Source organism: Aphelocoma coerulescens, chromosome 5 (assembly GCF_041296385.1).
Source record: "Aphelocoma coerulescens isolate FSJ_1873_10779 chromosome 5, UR_Acoe_1.0, whole genome shotgun sequence".
In the NCBI taxonomy this organism is placed as follows: Eukaryota; Metazoa; Chordata; class Aves; order Passeriformes; family Corvidae; genus Aphelocoma; species Aphelocoma coerulescens.
The window spans coordinates 62967199-62989694 of NC_091019.1; the positions used below are offsets into that span (position 1 = coordinate 62967199).

Here is a 22496-nt window from a genome sequence, read left to right on the forward strand (position 1 = left end):
CCCTATGAGTCACCCTCACCCCAAAACTGATGGACAGACCAGCCCCACTGCCCTGTGAGGGGCAAACAGAGCTGTTGGGCAGCCAGAGGACAAAAGGGCTAAAGTAGGCTCTAGGACAGATGTAGCAAAAGAGCAGGGCAACAGGAAAGATTTCCAACCTCCACATTTTATCCAGAATACCACTCTTTGTCCCAGGGTACACAGGTGTTTTTAAAACTAACTGTGACATTGAGTGCCAGTGTCTGCATCAGGGGCATTCATACTCACCAGCTCGAATCTTTTGGCAAACTCCAGCTCATCTTCATTTCTAAGCATTTCGAAGAAATCTAAGTGCCTGAGGAAAGAAAGGAAAAAAAATACTGTCAAAAGCAGATACAAGTGTGACAATTAATAAATTATAGACACCTGATCTGTCAGCAGCCCAGAGACTGGCAGGGCTAGAAACACTAACTGGACCTTCAGCCTCGACCTCCTAGTCACTACAGCATGTCCAAGGAGCCTTTTGGGATGAGAAGAGGTGGATGAGGGCTGACAGCATCCCCAGGCCCCTGATGGCACATCGTTCCCAGCTCAACCCTACATCAGAATGCAGCAAAACCATGCTGGAATATTTTGTTCCGTCTCTGGAGACAGCAGGGAATTTCTGTAAGAGGTGTGACTCTAGAGCCATGTGCTTTCCCCAAAGGCCAAAACCAGAAGCAAGGGCACCAAACAAAAATCCCAAGTGGGCTGGGAGTCACTACTCACCGGTCAAGGGTTGAATTTTCATGTTGTCTCAACTTATCAATGACTGGCTGGATCCCGAGCATGAGGAATTCGTATCTCAGATGGAGTCTGAAATCCAGGCTTTCCTGCAAGGGACAGTTGTGGGCTCAGCACAAGATGCACATCCTCAGAAAGTTCACTGAAAAAAGAGCACCCCAAACACACCCCAAGGCCTCCCTCTCGCAGAGCCCCGGCGCTCACCACGCCTGCCCCCTGACTCAGGACGGCATTGATGAAGGACATGATGGCTGTCTTGAGGCTCACTTCATCTCGGTACCGGCCCGTGCTCTTGTCCAAGTCGTTGATCAGCGTCTGCCAAACACACAGTGTCAGTTAAAGCCCCGTGACAGCCCCAGTGCTGCAAAAACAGCCAGGGAACACACGCAGGAACAACTCCTCACAATGCTCCCATGGCTGGTGATGCACCATCAGCTGCTGGCCACCCCAGCACCCCGTTTGGGCTAACATCAGCCCATCCAGGTATGCTGCAGCCTTGCAGAGCTGTGATCCCAGTGACCCTGCACAAGCAAGCTGGTTTTTTTTTTTTTTTTTGGTTGGTGTTGCCTTGAGTAATTGTTTCCTCCCTCTTCGCTCGGCTGCAGATCTCATCAGACACGGGTCTGGGCTAATTCCGGATTTCTGGACTCGCAAGCAGCCATAACAAAACATTTGCAAGCAGCCATTTAGATATTCAGGGGGAGAAAGGGACAGGAATGCTGAATTTCAGGGGCTGAGTGGAGACACACCCACCTGAAAACGAGTCCTTTCGCTGGCGTATTTCTGGTAGTGCAGCATCGCCTCCAGTACCTTTTTGTGGCCCCCGGGAACCAGGCACACGGCGCCCATGATTTCCAGCACTGCCACCTTCGTCTTAATGTTCTCCGTGCTCAGACTCTGAGCGATTACGTTAATGCTCTCCAGGTGGGCCAGGACGTGGGCCCGGCCCAGGGAGTTGTTCATTAGTGCTTTTATACATCCAATGAGCGAGGTATGTATTCGAGACTCTGCTGTCTCATAGTCCATGCTTTTCAGAAAGTTGAGGATACATGATAAGCCATCCAGGTCGATGAACCGGGTCACAAACCTGCCAGGAAGAGGGGTTTTAACTTCAAAACAAAAGGCTAAAGGACTGTCTTACCCACAAACAGGCCTAACTTGTTTGTTGATGTAAATCCAGAACCTTCTTATATACTTTTTCTTGGACACCAGAAAGAACTCCTGGGCCCAGACACAGGGATGGGGTTGTAAAAATCAATTTAACTGGTGCCTGATAGCACAAGCAACCAGGAATCATCTGCACAAGGTTGTCCAGAGTGAGGATATTTGGAAGAGGACCAGGTAATCCAGCCTTCAACACAAGTCCCGGGATGGAGATTGGAAGTTTGCAGTCACACTGCAAAAAATACAACCCCGAGTCTTAAATCCCACTCACCCAAGACCAGTTTTGGACTGGAAGAAGATCCCAAACCCTTAAGTCACCCCCTCATCGGCTGCAGACACCTCAATGCCAGCCTTTCTGCCTTCTGCTACCTCTCCTGCCTCACCATCCACACTCTTCTCCTCCTTTAGGCACACCTTCCCAATTTTAAGGGATTTTTAATTTTTATGATGACTTACAATGCCACTGAAGAGAAAGCAGACAGCAAACACAGGGCAGTGCCCCAGGCAGATTCACCAGAGCAGGCAGACAAAACACTGCACACTGCTGAGGCATTTTAGGGCCCCCCTGCCCAGTGCCATCCAGGCTGGGTGTCCTCTGGTCTGGCAAAAGGCACAGGCTCGGAAGGCAAACGAGCCAAGAACATCCCAGCACTGGGATGATTTTAATTCAAAACAAGCCATGCTGATGCACAGCAACAAAAGGGGTAATTGCAGGCTTGGGGAAAACTGCTTTGTCTGCTTCAAAGCCTGCTCTTCTTCCAGCCAAAGTCAATAGGAAAGTTAAGTGTTCACCTCCCTGGGGGCAAAAATAGGTCCAACAGGTAAAATTTTCTACAGAGCCTGCTGCATCCCTCCAAAAACACTCAAACCCCAGTTTTCAAGGACATTGCAATGTTTCATGGGTGGCCACCAGCCACAAGGTGCAGGTGTCACAGGAATCAGGTGCTCATCCTTGACCCTGTGAATTTCTTACCAAGTACCATCACCACAGGTGGAAGAGGGAAAAGTATTTGCAAGCAATAGTAAATTTGTTTCTTCCATAACCAAAACAGGTCAGGTATTTCCTACTGGAAGATGTTCCCATCAGAAGATGTCAACCTGAGGCATCTCAGTGTGTGCATGCAGACTCCAGAGAAAACGAAATTAGGAAAAGCTACACATTCAGAGAGAAGTCCCAGCCTTCCTTTATCCTCCCCATCAAAAGTTCTTTTTCATTTCATAAAAGCCTGAAGATTCATGTGACTTTATTCCCTTATAAAGTGCAAGAGGAGCTGTAATTAAAACAAAGGGCCTGGCTGACCAATAAAAATTGTCGTTTTCTTGGAAAAAAAAAATCAATCTGTAAGGAATTCTTACCTTCTGTTCCAGTAAGAATAAAGGAAAATTTGGAAAAAATAAAGTTGCCTGGTTTGTCTAAACAGACAGGAAAGTCCTGGTGGCTCTTGGTCACTAAAAGGACCAAGAAAAAGGAACAAAATGACAAAATGGGACACAAAAAAAGCAGTTGGTGAAACAAAAAAAAAATGCAATTCGTGCCTCAGAGTCCTCGCCTTCCTCACCCTGTACAGCTCCCATTTACATTTCTATTTAACCCCCTGCTCTGCCAGAGAACTCAAATCCAAAGCCACAACTGCAGCAATAAAGCCAGGAAAGGGAAGGGAATTGCCTCATTGGTTTTGTCCGCAGCGCAGTCTTCAAACTTTCGATTGTTTTATTTCTCTCCTCCTCATCTTCTTTTTCCAAGGCGATCAGTGATTTTCTCTGTGAAAGGAGGAAGGCAGAAGTCAGAAGATTTCCCTGCAAATCGTGTGCCCGAGGAGTGTCAGTGCCCACTGCCCACTGTGCCAAGCCATGGGGATCCTAAATCCATCCTGGAAGTCTGGAATCCTGATGGCAATCACAGGATTGGGAAACAGAGCAGTGAGGAAAACCTCTCCGTGGTCTGCAAGGAGACAGCCTGGACTGGGGACAAGGGGATGAGGCCACTGTCTCCAAGCCCCCACACAACTCCTGCTCTGCTCTGCACTGGTGTGGCCTCACCTCGAGTCCTGAGGGCAGTTTTGGGGCACCACAATATAAAAAAGACATCCAAAAAAGACATTGAGCTATTGGAGAGCAACCAGAGTAGGCCATGGGGATGGTGAACAGCCAACCCTGTCATTCCCAAGTCTCCCACTGCAAGCCACCAGTGTGCATCTGGGTTGGGGACAGTGGCTGTGTGCACAGGATGCATCTCCCACACTGTGCTTTGCTCTCCACCTGGGGCTGGGATTTGACTCCTGCAGCAGGGCAGGAGGGCTGCCTGCTCCCTGGGCAGGCATGGGGTACAGCTACAGCTAAAGCAACCCCCAAGTGGTTCCTGCACCACCCGACAGCACTGGGCCCCCAGAGGTGTCAGGGTGAGCTCTGCCAGCACCAGCTGAGGCTAATCCAAAGCAGAGAGAAAGGGTCCAGCAGACATGAGGAGCTGTGCTGACCCCAGCATTTAACCCAGCTCCTCTTCAGCAGCACGTCAGGGAGATCAAAGCCACCCTCCAGGCATCTGGCAGGCTTTGATCACAAGCTCTGCTCAGGCTCAGGGCTCTGCCTGGCTGGCAGCCCATGGCCAGCACTGGGTGTTCCTGCACTCCCAGAGGGAAGCAGCACGCTCCCTCCTGGCTCACAGCCCCTGCTCATCCCTCTGCCCCATCCCTGCAAGTGTTCAAGGCCAGGCTGGATGGGGCTTGGAGCAACCTGGTCTGGTGGAAGGTGTCCCTGCCCACAGCACGGGGTTGGAACTGGATGTTCTTTAAGGTCCCTTCCAACCCAAATGCCATCCATGGTTTTGTGATCGTATGAAACGCCCCAGGTCCCGTAGGAACATTTCCACTTTGCACCTGTTGGTCTAACAGATGACACTGCCTCTGTTAACACCTGCCCCCCTCTCAGGCACAACAAGGCTGACAGACTGTCCCCACTGTGCTGCTGCCCCACATGGGGTTCACAGGCACTGGAGCACCGGGGGAATACTCACAGCAGCCATTGAATTCAGCTGGTCGATGTAGAACTCTGGCCAGCTGGTGGCTCCTTTATTTTCTTCCTGGTCCTGAAGGGGATAAGAAAGAGAAACAAAACCATAAGATTAGTAGAAATAGTATTAACATCCCCTGCCCTTCATGACCAACCACTTCTGAAGCACCTCTGGGCTCTTGCATTACTTTATATTAATCTAAGTGTGACTTTCTACATTCTGAGCTCACCCCTGAAAGCTCCAGCTATGGGAAGATTACCTATTTTACTGAACTGCCATACTTTAAATACAATTACACCACCTGCCTGTGACCAAACACTGCCCCACTGACACTGCATCAGTCTTGTGATTACCAGCTTCCAAGAAACCACACTGAAATTTTACATCCAAATCTCTCTTGTTTCAACTTGACAGTGTCCTTGAAGCTTTGGCTGCACAGCCTTGAATATGCTTGCGGGGGAAAATGTTTACAAGCAATGAAGAGTGTTTAAATGTGACATGATCTAGGCTGCACTCCTGGAGCAGAACCATGACTTATCAACATCCTAAGAGAGACTCCAGGCACAACAGACAATTCCTCTGGGGGCTTCATAAGTCACTAGAAGGGAACATGCATCTGGCAATGTCACCTCTTAAAGGATGTCACCCCTGGGCCCATGATCTATGACACTGAATGATGCAGAGCCTTGTTTGGCCATACTGGTCTACGATGCCCTGCATCTGTTGGGGCCCATGAGGGGTTTTCAGGTTCTACCTTGTTCTTGTAGGACATGATTGAAGGACCTCTGAGCCCAGCTCAGATAACTAATGCTGCACATTACCAGGGGCTGCATGGAGTAAGTAGCCAGAATTTGAGGGAATACTTAATAATTAACCTTTTTCCCCACTTTATTTTCCTAAAGAACATACACATCAGAAGAAGAGGATTTCACAGCAGAAATGCCACACAGGTCTAGGCTAGAGTCAACAAATACTGCACAAATCCCAGACATTTTCCATCAGTAACCATCTTCTGATCACAGCCTGACTTGATGCACAGCTCTGCCCCTTCCCTAACTTTAAGAGATGTTTGTAAACCTCATCTTACACCACAAACACCAACGATGGTGGGAGCTGGACAACCTCCTCTCTGCCCCCACATCTGTGCATGCAGACAACTGCAGCTGATTTCAGCGAGCCCGAGGAGCAGAGTCCCAAATATTTACCATGGCTCAAGAGGCAAATGTGGGAAACATTTGTGCATCCAAACTTCCCAAGCTGCAGCGTGCCAAGACGAGGACACACGGAGGCAAGGACAGGTAATTTGGATGAGATTCAGTTCACCCCTGGGCAGCACAGCCTGTGCCTGCAGACCTGACCCTTCCTTTTGCTGTGCCTGGCTCCACGGTAGGGACAAAACAAGCCTGAGAGCAACAAGAGGCCTGGAAACCTCTGCCCTTCGCTTTAACACTCCTCCTGACCCCACAACCCCTCAGAGGTGCCAAGCAGCTGGGCTGAGGCTCAGGCCACCTGTCTGCTCAGTGTCAGTTCTGTCTGACATGGCCACTGAGTCTTTCAGGTCCTCAGCTGGGCCCTGTGCACCTGTGCCAACCCCCTCCTCCGAGCTGCCTCACGCCCTGCCAGGAAAAGGCTCAGCACAAAGCTTCTGGGATTCTGATTTTCCCAGCTTTCCTGCCCCACTTCAGAGTCCGGCATCCAAATGTACTCCAGGGGACAGCGGAGCTGGGACACTCATGGGTGCCTTGAACATGGGTGGCCCTGTCAGTGGAGGTCTTCCCCACCACCCCTCTTATAAGGACCATCTCTTTCCCACCAGTGGTCCCAACAGAGACACCAGCTGGGAAGGGTGGCAAGGTCCCACCACAGCACAGCACCAAGAGGTGTCCAGATGTGCCCAGCCAGGAGACCTGGGCAGGGAGTGAGATCCGTGCTGAGGAATGGGGAGGGAAGGCAGCAGGGCTGGGTCATCCCACATCCCAGGACCTTCCCATGTTCTGTGAACACCTGTGATGCAGGCAGGGATCTGGACCTGCTGCTCGTTTAGGGTTGAAAAGAAGCAGTAGAGCAAATAAAGGTCTCTGGGGGGCCAAGGGGAGGCTGAACAACAAAATTGGCTAAACTGCTCATTTATAATTAACGTGCTGCATTATAAATATTTCCCTTTGCTGGGCTCCCTCGGGCTCTTGCATTTCCTCCCTGAAACCCCCAATTTAGAAAGCACTCTCAATTAAGTGCAGCAGAACCTCATTAATTCCGATGAGCAGCTGGGCAGGCTCGTCAGAAAGCAGCAAAGGGGGACTGCACAATAAAGCAGGCAAAGATCAGGGCACGGGCTTCCCTCAGCTCGCTGCAGGACGTTGCTCAGTGGTAATTACTGGGGCTAATGGTCTACAGCACACTGATAAGTGTCCTTTGGTGTATTCCTGGTGGTAAAGAAATCTCCTGACAAAGCGACAGCCCGGAGGGAAGTGAGTCACAAGGCTCTGCTCAGCACCAGGAGGAGGGAGGAACTTCTCTGGCATCAGGGTTTGAAAGGGTGAATGTGTAAGATGTTTTCCCAGCACCCACAGTGGGTTTTGGGGGTGTGGGTTTTGCAGCCTGCCTTCAGGACCCAGACACAGAGCTGAGTACCTCCAACGTGAGCGTCTCCAGGATGCTCCACTGCATCACTGAACATCTCCCAGTTTCTAATTCTCTGGGCTGAGTCTTTGCTGTGTGTGCTCTCAAGCAGCACAGAAGTGAGGGCTGATCTGAACCCCGCGGGAGCCCAGACTGAGCTGCTCTGTTAGAGACACAGCGATGGCTTTAATTGCACACTGCAGGGAAGGGGTCCTTTCTCTTCTACAACATTTGCATCAACATCCCTCACTGTCCTCCAGGCCCTGATGTGCCACCACAGACGTGCTCTGCTGCAAAACTTAGGACATGCCAAAGTTGCACAGCCAAGGGCAAACCTTCCTCCATCCCCTGCTTTGCTCCACCTGCTCTCCCCACCTACTTCTTTCCAGGGACCTGGCAAAAACACAAATCCCATCAGCTACAGCTGTGGTGTCACCATGTCACCCTCTCCTGTCACAGGCCCTGCTGTCCCTTCACCCTCAGTTCTGTGCCTGGGGCTGATGGATGCTGCCACTCCACTGTTTTGTTCCACAGTGGCAGGGGCAGGGGGTGCTGTGATGTGAACCCAATAAACAAGCTCCATCCCCTCCTCGGCACTGCAGGGAAAGCAGTGCCCGCTCAAGATGCCTCATTAACAGGAGCTTTTCCAAGTGAAGGTCACCAATCTGCCAGCTCCAGCCATCCCTTTGCTCTTCCCAGGGAGATTTCACACTCCCCAGCCCTGTCATGTCTTGGTTACAAGGCTGACACTTCCACGGCCTTCGTGCCTCCCCCTCGGAGCGTCAGCAGCTCCCACAGCCAGACTTCCTTCTCTTCCCAATGACCACTGGACAGAGGAGGTGGGGCCTCAGCCAGTGATGGCTCAAAGCAATTTCAAGGCTGGCCTCAACCTATTTGCACCTGGAAGATGCATCTCCTGCCGCTCTGACCCGCAGGAATGCAGCTGGAGGAGGGAGCACTGCAACCTCACAGCATGTCCCCATGGTGGTGGGGAGAAAGACACCTGTGATGTGCCTCAGTGCTTTGTCACACCTGCTTTGCTTCCTAAAAAAGCTTCTGGCAACATCTTTGAGATGTTCAGTCTGCAGGTGATGTCACATCTGATCCAGCAGCCTGCTTCCCTATGCTCATAGCCCATGGTGGTGCTTTGGGATAACTGGATCTGGAGCTGCTTTAGGATAATTGATGGTGGCTGGCTGAGTTCCCCACTCACCTGATGTCCAACACACCAAGCTACATCCTACGAGGTTGGAAAGAAAGGCCTGGCTCACAGCAGCCAGCTCCACGAAAGCCCTAGAGAGCCCTTCAGTGACAACATCCATGGCTTTTCTCCAAGGTAACACATGATAAGACAAAAGGAAATGGCCTCAGGTTGTGCCAGGGGAGGCTTAGGTTGGATATTTTGAAAAAATTATTCACTGAAAATGTGGTGAGGAACTGGAAGAGGCTGCCCAGGGAAGTGGTGGAATCACAATCCCTAAAGTGTCCAAAAAGTTGTCGATGTGGCACTTGGGGCCATGGTTTAAGGGTGAATATGGCAGTACTGGGTTAATGGCTGGATTCAGTGATCTTAGAGGTCTTTCCAACCTTAACAATTCTATGATTTTGATGGTTCACCCCCCTCTTGGCACTACCTGCAAGGTTAGTCTGCCCCAGGAGAACTTTGCTCCGGGGAAGTCACAGCAAGGGGCTAAAAAAACCCTCTTCAGTTGGTACCTGCTGCAAAAATAGAAACACCCCCTTCATTTTTACACATTGTCCTGACATAACTTTTATTTTGCACAGTGTTCCCCACCCCTCCTTGCTGCTCCGTAACAGCAGAGCAAGGGAAAGCTCGCAGCCCATTGCATTTGGGCAATCCCTCCCTCCCTGACTGCTCTGGATGATCCACCTGGATGCTGTTTGCAAGGTCAAAAAGGAAGCAGACTGTGCCATGGATGGGTTTTAAAGCCAAGGGCTCTGCAGCCTGCATGAGATGTTTAAATCCAGCCCAGTTCCACCAGCATGGCCCAGCCTTTGCCAGGTGTGTGCTGGCCAAGGTTTGGACTCACCACAGCCCTCCAGGGCTCCCTCATTCCTCCAGGTATCCCTGGAACAGCACCTAAATCATTCAACTAAAGCTGCTTCCCCAGGGAGCCATGCTGCAAAGGGCTGGAATTTCATCAGACTCTCCCCAGGCTGGGATCTCAGGGTCTGAACCAGCCCAGCCCAGCCTGCTCTGGTTTTCCATATGCTAACACTTCCTATACCCTCTCTCCACAAATACACACATGCCCTCGTACGCTTTTCCCAGGGTTTAAAAATTATGCTCCCCATAAGCAAATATAGCATGACCAGATGCCTTTCATAGTCAGCTGGTTCGTTGTTTGAAAAGCTTCGCTTTAAAATCCAAAAAGATTGCTAACAGATGCATTTTTTGGCTGGAGAGTGAGAAAAACCTTGCTTAAACAAAAGTGTGTTGTGATTGGAACTAAAAAGGGAATTACCTTGAAAGATAAAATCTATAAACATTTCCCAGTGAAAAACACCCCCAGCCATGCAAACAGCCAGTTTCTCTCGGTCAGCCTGAGCAAATGACACCTGAGATGGTATTTCAACTGCTGCTGCAATAACAGCAGGTATATCTGGATGCTCAGAGGCCATGAAATCCTTCTCATCCATCCCAGGTGACCCTGGAGCATGGCAAAACGCCGAGCTATTTTATCCTCCCCTCCCTTGCATGCCATCTTTGTCAGCTTGTGCTCTTAGTTCTGCTACTGCAGCAAAAATATGGGGAATTGACATTTTTTAAATGAAGGGAATGGAACACAAGCCCCACAAAGGAGCTGCAGGACTGAGCAGGACAAGTGGAAGCATGAGATGGGAGGCAAAGCTCTCTGGAGGGAGTAGGTGGAAGGCGCAGTTGGAGGGGAAAGAGGCTGTCTGGCTGGGAAATAGAGGATTATTGGAGAGACATCACTCATTTCCCTATTTATCACACATTTCCCCATCCTCCCCTGAAAAATCACCACTGTGGCCTTTTCCTAATGCGAAGGGATCCTGGCTTTTTATCTCACCCTGAGGAAATTTTAGATACAAGCTTTGCTTTGCACTGCTCAGAGTGATGCACCCAGGGTTAGTGATGCCACCGGGTTTTCAACACAAGCTTACAGAGCTCAGCATCACTTGGCATCCCTGTGGGCCATTTCTCCTATACTCCAGCTTCAGAACTGCTCAGCTGGACCCAAAGGGAGAGGGGCAGAGCCAGACCCTGCGTTCATGAGAGCTGGCTTTCACTACCCATCCCTCCCACCTGGTTATTTATTCTGAGCATCTGCCCGAACACCCTGTACCCCCCCATATTTTGAGGCTCATAAAAACCACCCTTTGAGCTGCTTTAACAGCTTGACATGACACACACGGGCTGTCAGGAGCCAAATCTCCTGCGGTTAAAAAGGTCCTGCAGACTAAGCACGAAGGGTTAATCATTAACTCCCTCTGGAGCGTGGCCTCTGGAAAAAGGCCATCCTGAGTCACCCTGTTCCACAGAGGAAAAGCCACAGCCAAAGAAACAGCAAATCTGGAAACCCTCCTGCTTCCTCCCCGTGCTTCCGAGCAATATCCTCTCCTGGAGAGCCGGGCCAGCAGGGAGCGAAATATTTTGGGATGAGGTATGAAACGAGTCATCGTCCAGAAATACCACTTCTAAAAGCAGATTTCATCCCGCTGTTAATGCATCTCTGCCTTTGCATTTCCCTGCTTTATCCCAGCCGTAGAGGGGCTGATGACTTCAAAGAAGGTCTCTCCAACAATCTTTAAATCTCTCCCCTGACCTGAGCACTGCACGGGTGCTGCATTTAGTGCAGGCTTCAGTTCCTGCTCAGGCTGCTGCTGCTGGAACTCGCCAGCCCCACCACGAGATGCTTTTTGTCTCTCTGCCCCCTGAGCGACACAGGGTGATGCAGGTGGAGTGGGACCACGAGGAATTCATGCAGTGCAACCCCCTGGGCCCAGCAGGGTCAACACTGGGATCAAACCTGCTGTCTCCATGGATGGAGAATCAAGGAGGACAAAGCCTCCACCCTGCCAAGCCAGTCCTGTGGGCTGGGATAAAACCAGCTGCTAGCAGGGCAGAGAAACCAGGATACAGGGCTGCAGGCCAGGGGGAAATATTCCAGGGAAAGAAACATGCCTGGGGAATAGCTGGATTTCCCCTATTTCCTCTCAACAGGCGCTGCCAAGGCCAGGTGCTGTCAGGTCTCTCTCCAGGACAACCCAGCAAAACATGTCTCAGTTTTGGCTCCCTTTCATGAAATCTTGCCCACCATGGGAATATATAAAACATGCGACATCTGGGATGCGCCCTGGGGAGCTGAGTGTGGTGGATGACACCGACAGCACAGCAGGAGCGCCAGCCAAAACTGGCAGCAGAGGAAAGAGCAAAAACTGCTCAGGGGACAATTTTGGATTGTTGGTAAGTCAGGCAGCTGCCTGAGACTGATGCCCACCTTTGCCAGCCCCCTGGGACCCACCAGGTGAAACGTTATGAGCATCTCAAGCAACAACTGTCATTAAACACAGGGTTTGGGCACATCCTGCACTTCCCGAATCGCCGCCACTCAGAGTGCAGCCAAGGCAGTGAGGTAGGACCACTGTCCTATCCCCACCTCTGCTGCCCTGGTCCAAAAGCAGACACTGCTCTCAGCTGGAGAAGTCCAGCCCCTCTCCTCGATGCCAGGCTACCATGTAGGTGATCTGGCCTCATGAAAACACGGGAGCACAAGTAAGATTTGCTACGAGCTGCCAGGATATCCACCGGTCTTTCTGCTGCTCACCGGTCATCACCACACAGGGCAGGACAGCCTAGAGCCTGCTGGGCACAGAGACGTTCTCCAGCCCATGTAATTCCTGACTTCCTCCGTGGCTGGAGCCTTCATTGATACGGTCTCACTCATTTTTAATTTAAAAACAGGAGAAAATAATTTGTCTCCACCAGCACATCTCCATCAGAGCAAGCAGTGGCACATATGTTCTGCAGCTCACTGTGATGGCATCACAAGTAGGGAAGGAGTGACTGGGAACAGCCAGAGGAATGAGGACCAGAGGAGACCAGCAGCTAGGATCCAGCCTCGGATGGATGCCTGCTCCCAGAACCTCTGAGGATGCCACAGGCACTTCTGTGGCTCCTTCCTTCAACACCCCCAGTGAGCAAGGAGTTTCACAGCACAGCCTTTAAAAAAAACATGAGAGCAAGGAGGTTCTGGAAAGGGAAAGAGCCACCATCAGCTCCATCTAAACCCTTCCTCTGGAGATTAGATAGCACGTAATCTGCACTCACAATAATAATTACACGGCTTTGCTTGATTTAACTCTCCCATTATCCAGACACACCAGGACAAGGCTCTGCTTATCCACCAGGCAGTGACAGGCGAGCATGCCCTGCCCATTTTCTTGTTGATCCAGACCAGTGCCTGTAATTTGTTAACATCCCTTCTCCCCTCCGATTTAAATCTCGGGCATGGCAGGCCTCTGTCTAACAATAATACAGGGATTTCAGAGGTATTTATGAGAGGCTTAAAACTTAATCCTACATGAGCAAGGTAAGCCTGCTCTTGGCCTAAAATGCGGATGGAAAATCTGGTGCCATTGCTACAGCAGGAGAAAAGAGGCATCAAACAAGAGCAAGTGCCCTTCGAGTGGGGCCAGTGACTGCCACCCCCTGCAGCCAGGTGAGGGGCACAGTGGCAAATTTGGGAGCAGAATTACAGAACCCTGGAATAGTTTGGGTTGGCAGGGACCTTAAAGACCAACTGGTTCCAATGCCCCTGCTGTCAGCAGGGCACCTTCCACCAGACCAGATTGCTCCAAGCCCCATCCAACCTGACCTTGAACACTTCCAGGTATGGGGCATCCACAGCTTCTTTGGGCAATCTGTGCCAGTGTTTCAACACCCTCATTGTAAACACATTCTTCCTTTATCTAACCTAAATAAACTTCCAGTTTAAAATCATGACCCCTTGTCCTACTGCAGCAGCTCCTTTATAAAGTCTGTCCTCATGTGTTTTATAAGCCCCCTTTAGGTGCTGGGTGGGGCTCTAAGGAGATGGGGAGCAGCCCCTTGCTCCTGCAAGGCCAACCTCAGTGCCCACAGAGTTCTACGTGGCCCTGATGTGCTGGCAGGGATGAGAATGGGATTGGGGACACCCATGAGGGTTGTGGGGACACCCCCTACAGCCTGAATGGGCTGGAGACCAAAGACCTTGTTTTCCCAGTCACTCTAGGAACAGATACATTTCTGTGACACCCCAAATACCACTTGGCATCCCAAGAGATCTGTGCCCTTCTCCCCATCTCCTCCCCATCATGCATGAGAGGGAAGAGGCTCAGGACTCAAAGAGTCTCTTACTTTTTTCTTGCTGCAGTAGATCTGCCACTTCTTCTCCGCCGGCAGCGCAAACATGGCCTCTCTGTGCTTGTCCGTGAGGTCAAGTTCATCCTGGAAAGGGGAAAAGAAACACAAAACATGCAATGTGAGTACACAAATGGGTGATGGCACAGACACAACCCCCTAGACAAGCAGTGTAAATCAATGTGGGGCCACACCACAGTGCAGCGGCGACCCCGCAGCATCACCCCGGGACTCTTGATTTGTCAGGGCAATGACACCACTTCTCATCCTGCTCTTGCTGACCTCCCCTGACTCTGGGCTGCCAAATTCCCTGCCTTGTCCCTCCCAGACATCTCCTCCATTGCTTTTAAAGGCTGTAAGTGTTTTGGAAAGGACACCCACGAAGCCATCACAGCTGCCCACAAGACTCTCACACAGAGAGCTTCAGGTGAGCAACCTCATCTAAGACACACACAGCAAAGAAAATTTCAAACAGGACCTTTCTTTTTTATCATTGTTGCTTCACTGGAGCACTTCACCCCGAGTGGTCCAGCCCATTTCCATTGCTGACACCCTCATATCAACAAAAACTGTAGGTGTTCTGGCTTTTGCTTTGTTTTCCTACAGCTAAAAATAGAAAGCTCTTTTCCTAATACCTACAGTTCATAAAGAGGTACATCCTCTCCATCAAAACTGGATCACGTACTGCCTGGTAGAGATAAAGCTGTTTACTGACTGAAGCCTTTATTGGTTTATCTGATGTTTTAAAGTACACATCCATTTTCGACTTGGAAGCTCGGTTAGCAGCATGCCCTCCGCCGGGATGCCCGAGTATTATCAAAGCCTCATCGCTTCCTGGTGCTAGATGTAGGTCAAAGCTTTTATGAGGGAACTAAATAAAACATTCAGGCAGGGCTGGGAGGCTTGTTGCTAAAGCCAACATTGATCTCAGAACCATGGGTGTCTCTTAAAACCACTGATGACAATCCTCATGCTGGAAGGGTTTTGGGGCAGCAGTGAGATACTGGAGAGGCTGCAGAAGGTCACAGGAAAGCCCTGCCATGGCCTCCAGCCAACTCATCCCACATAGACAGTGGATTTAAGTAAGAGGATCCAATTAAAAATTACACACTTAATTCCAGCAACTAAAAAAAACCCATATGGAGACCTGTTAAAGCTTCCCCGCCTGAACAATAAATCAGCTAAAGCTGGCAGCTCCTGTACCCCAATCAAAGCCACATTTGGGGAAGGCTGAGCAAGATGCGCCTGGCAAAAGATGGATACCTGCATGAGCAAGCCCACAGGCAACCAAGAAATTCATCTGATCTAATTCAAGCTCATATTGCACCCAGTAGCCAAGGAAGGGAGCCTTCAGCTATCTTGTAACCCAAACCCAGGAGCCCTCCAGCACAACAACCATTGACAGAGGGCTGCTGGCAGTGCCAAGTATCTCAGAAAGGCTTATCTATCCACTGCAGGTATTGATTTCCCTTCTTGATGAAATTACTCCTCAAAAGGAAAGGTGTTGTGGAGCTTTTTCTATTACATATTCATGGCGGAGGCTTTGCCTCTTCCCAGATTTTTACCCTAAATCTCCAAACCATCGTGCTGCACAGAGCTCATGCTGGTGGAGTTCTGGAAGCAGGCCTGGAAGACACCCTAACAACAGAAAGAACTATGTTGCTGCAACAGAGACTGGGGAAAAAGAGAGGACTGAGAAAGCCTGAGCCCAATGTGAGACACATCTCATCCTCCTGCACCCACGGAGGAGAACCCGGGCTAGGGACTTCTCCAATGAGTGCTGCATTCTCCAACATTCCCATGTCCTTACAATTTGGGAGGTCAGAGATCCATATCAAGCAACCAACCTCCACCCCAGCCTTGGGCAAGTCTCGTCACCCTTCCATGCCTCAAAGTCAAAATTGCACTTCACCGCTGTCTCCTCAGGCTATGAGCCAGTCAAATATCCAAGCTCTGCCTCAGCCCCAGTTCACAGAAATCACAGAATGGTTTGGGTTGGGAGAGACCTTAAAGATCATCTAGTTCCAACATCCCCCCACCCACTAGACCAGGTTGCTCAGGGTTCCATACAAGCTGGCCTTGAACATTTTTTTGAACTTCTAAAGGTGGCCAACAGGATGACACCTACACAGGGACCTGGTTGAAATTCAGCTCACTGGAAAAGTAAATCTTGGAGTCTGGCAGAGGACAAGGGTCTCTTGATGAATATTTACCTCCGTGGTGAGGGTTTGAGAGAGCACAGGAAAATGCTTCCACTGTGACCCCACTTTCTGGCCACGTGAATCTGATAATCAGGCATGAAAGCACCAGCCACACACATCTGCACTTAGGTCCTTAGAAAAATATTTACTGAAACTTTCAAAATACCCTACCCTAAAAAGACAACTTGTGCAAATGTGAAGACTTATTAACCAAGAGAAAAAAAATCTAAACTGAGCTGAAGCCTAAGAAGGAGCAAGAAGGGACAAAGCAGAAGAACACATTAGGTGCTGGCACACGACAACGTGCAAACACATCCAAAAAAGGTGCAGAAACGCTTCTGAGTCTCACACAGCACATTTCATTGTGCCCCAGCTCTAACACGTTCAGTCATCGCAGCCCTTCATCACTCAACAACACCTACCTAATGATATCTTGCAGGATGCTTGGGAGAGGTGTTTAAATAAATACTATGTGGCACCCAGTGAATATGAAAATCCTCATAATCAAAGAGTGACTAACAACTGTTATTTGGAGCCGTAACAGTGACTCAGCTCTGGAGAGTCAGGCCTTTGCTGGTTTTTACGTGTATGGGGATTCCTGTAGCCAGCTCCAGCCCTTTGCTTAGGCTCACTGATGTGTATCTCAGTGCAGGCTGCTCAGAAACTGCCCTTTTCAACTCCAACAGATCAAGAAAGGAACAACACCTGTTTTTTGGGGCCTCATAGCCCACTGCAGAAATGCAGCTCCCACAAAGCCTTTAACAACCGACCGGAGTCGCAGCGCAGCAGAGAAGCCGTGCAGAAACTCACACCCATATGGGCCTTCAATTAATAATCACAAGCTTGATAATTAGGTGATGCTAACTGGCAATTCATTTTATGGGCCATTTGCAATCCACACACTCCCACCACAGCATGCAATGCTGGCAGCTGCTGAAGAGCGAGAAGACAACTGGTGAGTTGGTGTCCATCAGCCTCACAGCCCTCACCCCTCGCTTCAGCCTCACCTTTCACAGCTCTGCCCCTTCCATCTGGCTGCCTCCCATGTCAGCATCTGCCAACTTCACTATTTTTAATACTGTTTTTGGAATCAGGTCAGTGGCACATAAAATAGCAGCCTCATTTTACTACCAAAAGGAAGTCTCTGCCCAGAGTGTTTTTACTGGAAAGAGATACGCTACTCTTAAATATTTATCCCGTACAGCTAAACTATTCACCTTTACATCAGGAAACATGTTTCCACATTAAATCTTCATTTGAATATGATTTTAGAAAAAAACCTCATAGGGAAGCTTTGATTCTCAGTGTGTATTTTGCTATTTCTAGGAGGTACAACACTTCCGTGCCGTTTGCTCTGCTGACAGCTCTCCATTCCAGCCAAGCAAACCTCGTCCCCTCTCTCTGAGCACGGCACGACCCCTATTGCAGGTGAGATCTCACAGCATTCTCCTAAAGCTGCCTAAGAAACGTGCAGCTCAGCACATGCTGAGCACAGTCCCATGGGCCAAACAAGTGGTCCACACCTTCTCCCTTGGAGGACACACAGCAGCACGCAGGGATAGATGCTCCCATGGCCTGCACCTCCCCGAGCAGGCAACTCAATGGTATGAGGAGCCCTCTGGTCAATCAAGGCCCTGGTCAAAGAGGGCCACCAGAGTCATTGCCCAGGGCCTTGTACAGATGGCTTTTTGAGTATCTCCAAGGAGGAACATGCCACCACCTCTCTGGCTGGTAGCCACCGCTGTCTCCTACCACCTCCTGAAGGCAAAGCCAGACCAAGCCAAAAAGCCACTGGAAGAAATGTTTGACCCTCCCAGCAGGAACAGCATCAAGTCCAGCCCCAGACTTACAGCACGGTCCTCAGTGTAAACCCCCGTCCCTGCCACTTCACTCATGCCATGTTTCAATGAGCATCTTCCACAGATGGAAGCCACAGGCTTTAATGGGGGCAGCAGCCTGGACACAGCAGGATGCTGCAAATCTTTTGACTTCAGGAATGACCTCCAGGATGGGCTCCTGGAGCTGGGTGAGCCCATGTGCTGCCCACTCATGTCCACAAGACCCCAGCGTGACCAGCATGGGTTTTTCCCCTACAACCCACAGGTCCCTCATGCCATCAAACATTCTGCAAGAAGCAGGTTGGGAGTAGAGATTAAATAATGGACAACTCCCTATAGAGGGGTCTGCAACCCCAAAACATCCTTAGAGGTTGTAGGAAAAAAAAGATGAAAAGCCTTTAAGTCCAATGCACCTTTCTGCCTGATAAACTGTGTAAGAATAGTACCTGGAGGACAGTGGGGGCCACCCATTGCCATAACTGAAAAAATGATTATTTAAAATCTGCTGGTTTGTGCTGGGTTTGTATGTACATACATATATATGTTTACAGAGAGATAGAAAAGGTTGTTTTGGGCAGGACCATAAAGATCAGCTAGTTTCAACCCATTCACCATGAGCACGGATGTCACCCACTAGACCAGGCTGCTCCAAGCCCCATCCAACCTGGCTTTGAACACTTCCAGGGATGAGGCAGCCACAGCTTCTCTCTCTCTGGGTTTACACATACACACCTGTGTGCATATCTATATCTATATCTATATCTATATCTATATCTATATCTATATATATATATATATACATGTACAGGAACACATCACTGGATCAATAAATGACCAACATAATAAAGAGCAGATTAATTTACTCCTCATGGATGGATTCAGAGAGTTTAGAAACTTCTGTAAGCGAGGCTATAGCCATGTAAAGATGAGATCTCCTGCATCATCAAACAAAGCATGAGAGATCCAAGACTGTTCAAAAAATGTTTTTAAAAATAGAAAAAGCAAAGTGTAAACTTTTTGGCAACATTCAGCATTAAGGGGTCCAGCATGGGAATTAAAAAGTCAATAAATAATAGCCTGTTGAAGCCTGCACCGCCTTCCTTTCTCAGGGGTCATATCGCTTTTTCACTCTCTTCCAGGCATTCTTCTCCAAGTTCATCAATTTGATTTATCCCAGAACGCTGTGGTGTCAGGGGAAATGGCAATCAGCATTTTTCCCCCCATTCCTCATCTCATGTTTTTCCGCTGCCGGCCGGCGCTGCCCGTGCAGCCAGAGCAGCAGCTGCCACTTCCACTGCCAGCCCTGCTGCCTTCAGCAAACCCCTGCCTCAGAACACACCTTACTCAGCTCATTATTTTCTTTTTAAGCTCTTTTCTTGGAAAAAAGAGACATATTAATCCTTATTTGTGGCTATTACAACCACCCGCCTCCACGCGCACCCTGTGCCGCGGGAGGAGCTCCTCTAGCTGCAGCTTTATTTAGGCAACTACAATTCTCAGTGTATGCAGATTTATCTCAGGGGTTTTTTTAAAAAGTCCTTTGTTTTTATTATCACTAATAAAAATGCCTCCTCCCCAGCACACTTCTTTTCAGCTACAGTACCCTGGGAGCTTAAAAACAACCCGTCAGACAAGCCAACCCCCTCTAATATTATCACTGTGTATTTTTAATTTCTCCATGATGACTTGCAGCTGCAATTACAGAACATGAACAAAAATCAACTATTCATATTTCTTAATGAATAAGCATAACAGATAAAAGATTATTATTCATTTTTCCTTTATCATGTAATGAATTTCCTGAATAAAGGAAATTGCTCACAGCAAGGGAATGAGTAGCAGCAACAAGGAATAACACTTCAAAGTGCTTATGCCTAGTTAACCTCCTCCCACAATGAATTTTTCATCCTGGACTCAAAAAGACCCCAATCCACCCTGCTCAGTTATTGACCTGAACACATTGGACAAACATAAATAAAATATATATTCCTTCCTTCTTCTGCAGGAAAGATTATGGCCATCAACAGCTGATTTAGCCCTTCAATAAACTCCAGCTGCAGCTGATTCATGTTCCCATCAGTTCAAACACCTAACTGAGGCAGACAGCATGTAATGCTTTAATATTTTAATTCAATTAATTATTTTAATAGGCTGAAGGTTTCAAAGCTGCTCATATTTCAATACCAGTGTATTTTAAGAGAGGTATCCACTTAGTTTCTCCTTCTTTTTTGTTTTCATATCTATATATATCTATAACCTCACATACACTTTTTTTTCCATGTTATTTATTGAGCTCGGCCTCCTGTGACCTTTTCACCGACCTCATCTGGAAAACCTTTCTCCCATTTTAATTAACCCAGGATACTTTTCCAGCCTGAGTTATTGATCTACACCGCTTCCCCCTGCAGAGCACTCTCAGATCTAGAAGCCCTGCAGGTGCATCACCAGTGCACTTTTTCCACACAATTGTACATACACCCTGAAAAAGCTACCAAAACATTCATCAGCCTATTATCTGCTACTGTGACAGCTCAAATGGATTCAATCCAATCAACCAGAGCTGGGGATGGCTGTCCTTTGGTGGGTGCACCTCCTACCATAATAAAGCATAGAGCTGGCAAATAAGTAAGGCTTCAGATGTGGACCTCTCACCTCTTTACAGAACCAAAGCAGCAGCAGCTCCCTTTTCAGTCAGATTTTACACTGCTTCTGCTGCTGGCATCCCAGGGAGCTGCTCAAGCTGGAAATCAAGCCAACAGGTCAAATGTGGCTTCAGATGTCCCCTGCCGGGCAGGGATGATCAGGTAGGAACACTGTGGGTGGTTGGTCTGGGGCTAAACCATGCCAAAGTTTCCCCAGAAAATGCTCTGGGAAGGGTTTCAAAAAGGGGCTGGATGGAATTAGAGGCTACAAAGCCCCACATCAACTTGAACCTGAAAGTTTCCCAAGAGGTACCACTCTGGTTGTGGGACCTAAAGAATGCAGCCATGGTAAGCAGAAGCCAGCTATAGCCTGATGCTGATGGAGCAACAGAGGATGGAAATGGACTCCTGGGTGGGACAAATCCTCATCCCCCACAGGCCTGGCTTTAGTCACACCTGGCATCCTAAAAGCATTGCTAAGAACTTGACTCAGGTGCAAAGCAGAGTCACCCCGAGAGGAGCTTACTTCTGACCAAGGATGGGTGAGAATTAGAGCAACCTGATCTGGTGGAAGGTGTCCCTGTCCATGGCAGGGGGGCTGGAATGAAATGATCCTTAACCTCCCTTCCAACCCAAACCATTCTGGGATTTCAGGGTCTGACACCCAGCAAGATGTCATGTGCAAACAGGCATCAGAGTGGATTATAGATGTTGGGTGTGGTTGGGAAAGGGAAGCTGATCCCTGTAAATAAAGGTATTGATTTGAACACTGGAGTTCATGGGAATTAGGATCACTGGGCACTCAGGCAGGATCCTCCTGGCAGGGCTGTGAAGGCCTTGGCTGCCAAAAGCTGACCTTGGTGATGTTCCCACGCTGAGGAACACCCAGACTCTGCCAACAACAGATACTACAGCAGTAGGGACAGCTTCCATTTGTATCTGCAAATGGATACAAGGCAGGCACAGGCTATTCCCAGCAGGAATGCTTCCAGCTGAGGATGGTGATAAAGTACAACTCATCTGCTGCTCAGTCCTGCTCACAACTCCAGCAACACCACCCAACCACTGAGCAGTCAGCAAGAACACTGCTGTTGGAACAGGTTCCCCATCCAAAGAGGCTGGTACCCTCCATGGTGACCTGTGCCAGAAACACTCAGAGCAAGTGCAAGCCAAAAACCTAAATGCCCCAATTAAGGTCACCAATGCGTTGCTGAATGAGCTGCCCAGGCATCTCCCAGGGATGTGGCCTCCTCTTTTACGAAGTGCAAAGTGGAAAGCATTTAGCAGGTAGACCATATGATTTTTCCACTTCACCTGTACTTCTCCTGGAAACAAAGGGGTTCCTTATGTGCTCTCTACCTTCAGCTGAGATTCACATTGTGCTGTAACATGGCTCCTTTGTAAAATCAGGGGTTGGGAGCAGCCTGTTTTTTGGGCAAGCCCCCACGCTGGTTTGTAGCAGTAACAGATACTGCAATTACAGAACTGTTTCAGCTGAAATACAGCGTTCCTCAGTGGATTGGTTCATTCAGGTCCAGGGAACACACGTAGGCAGAAAACCCTTATTTCCTGACTGAGTAGGTGTGTGACTTCTCTATCAGATGCTTACTTATCAAAAGGTAGATTTTAGAGATTATCTGGGAGGGTGTTAACAACCCGAGGTGATGAAAACAAGCGCCGTGAGCGCTGGGCTGGGATGAGAGCCTGGCAGGTCCAGACTGTTCAATCTGAAAAACTGAACCTGGGCAGCCTGGTAAGTGTCTGTATGGCACACGGATCCCTGCAGAGTGAATTTAAAAGCAGGTATTACCAATCATTTGGTTTTCCTTCTTAAAAGTGATTCAAAAGCCAAGGGAGATCAGTTTTGGGAGA

At 49.1% G+C, this 22496-nt stretch overlaps 1 protein-coding gene across 3 annotated transcripts in view; it reads right to left on the minus strand.

Moving 5' to 3' along the window:
• DAAM1 (dishevelled associated activator of morphogenesis 1) overlaps positions 1-22496 on the minus strand; it is a 90604-nt gene that overhangs the window by 25323 nt on the left and 42785 nt on the right. For all 3 annotated transcript variants that reach the window (XM_069018526.1, XM_069018527.1, XM_069018525.1), the window contains 7 exons: positions 13941-14030; positions 4940-5011; positions 3593-3687; positions 1516-1849; positions 967-1077; positions 748-851; positions 268-334 (listed from right to left, as the gene is read on the minus strand). In XM_069018526.1, coding sequence (XP_068874627.1) covers positions 268-334; positions 748-851; positions 967-1077; positions 1516-1849; positions 3593-3687; positions 4940-5011; positions 13941-14030 — 873 coding nt within the window. The remainder of the gene's footprint in view (positions 1-267; positions 335-747; positions 852-966; positions 1078-1515; positions 1850-3592; positions 3688-4939; positions 5012-13940; positions 14031-22496) is intronic.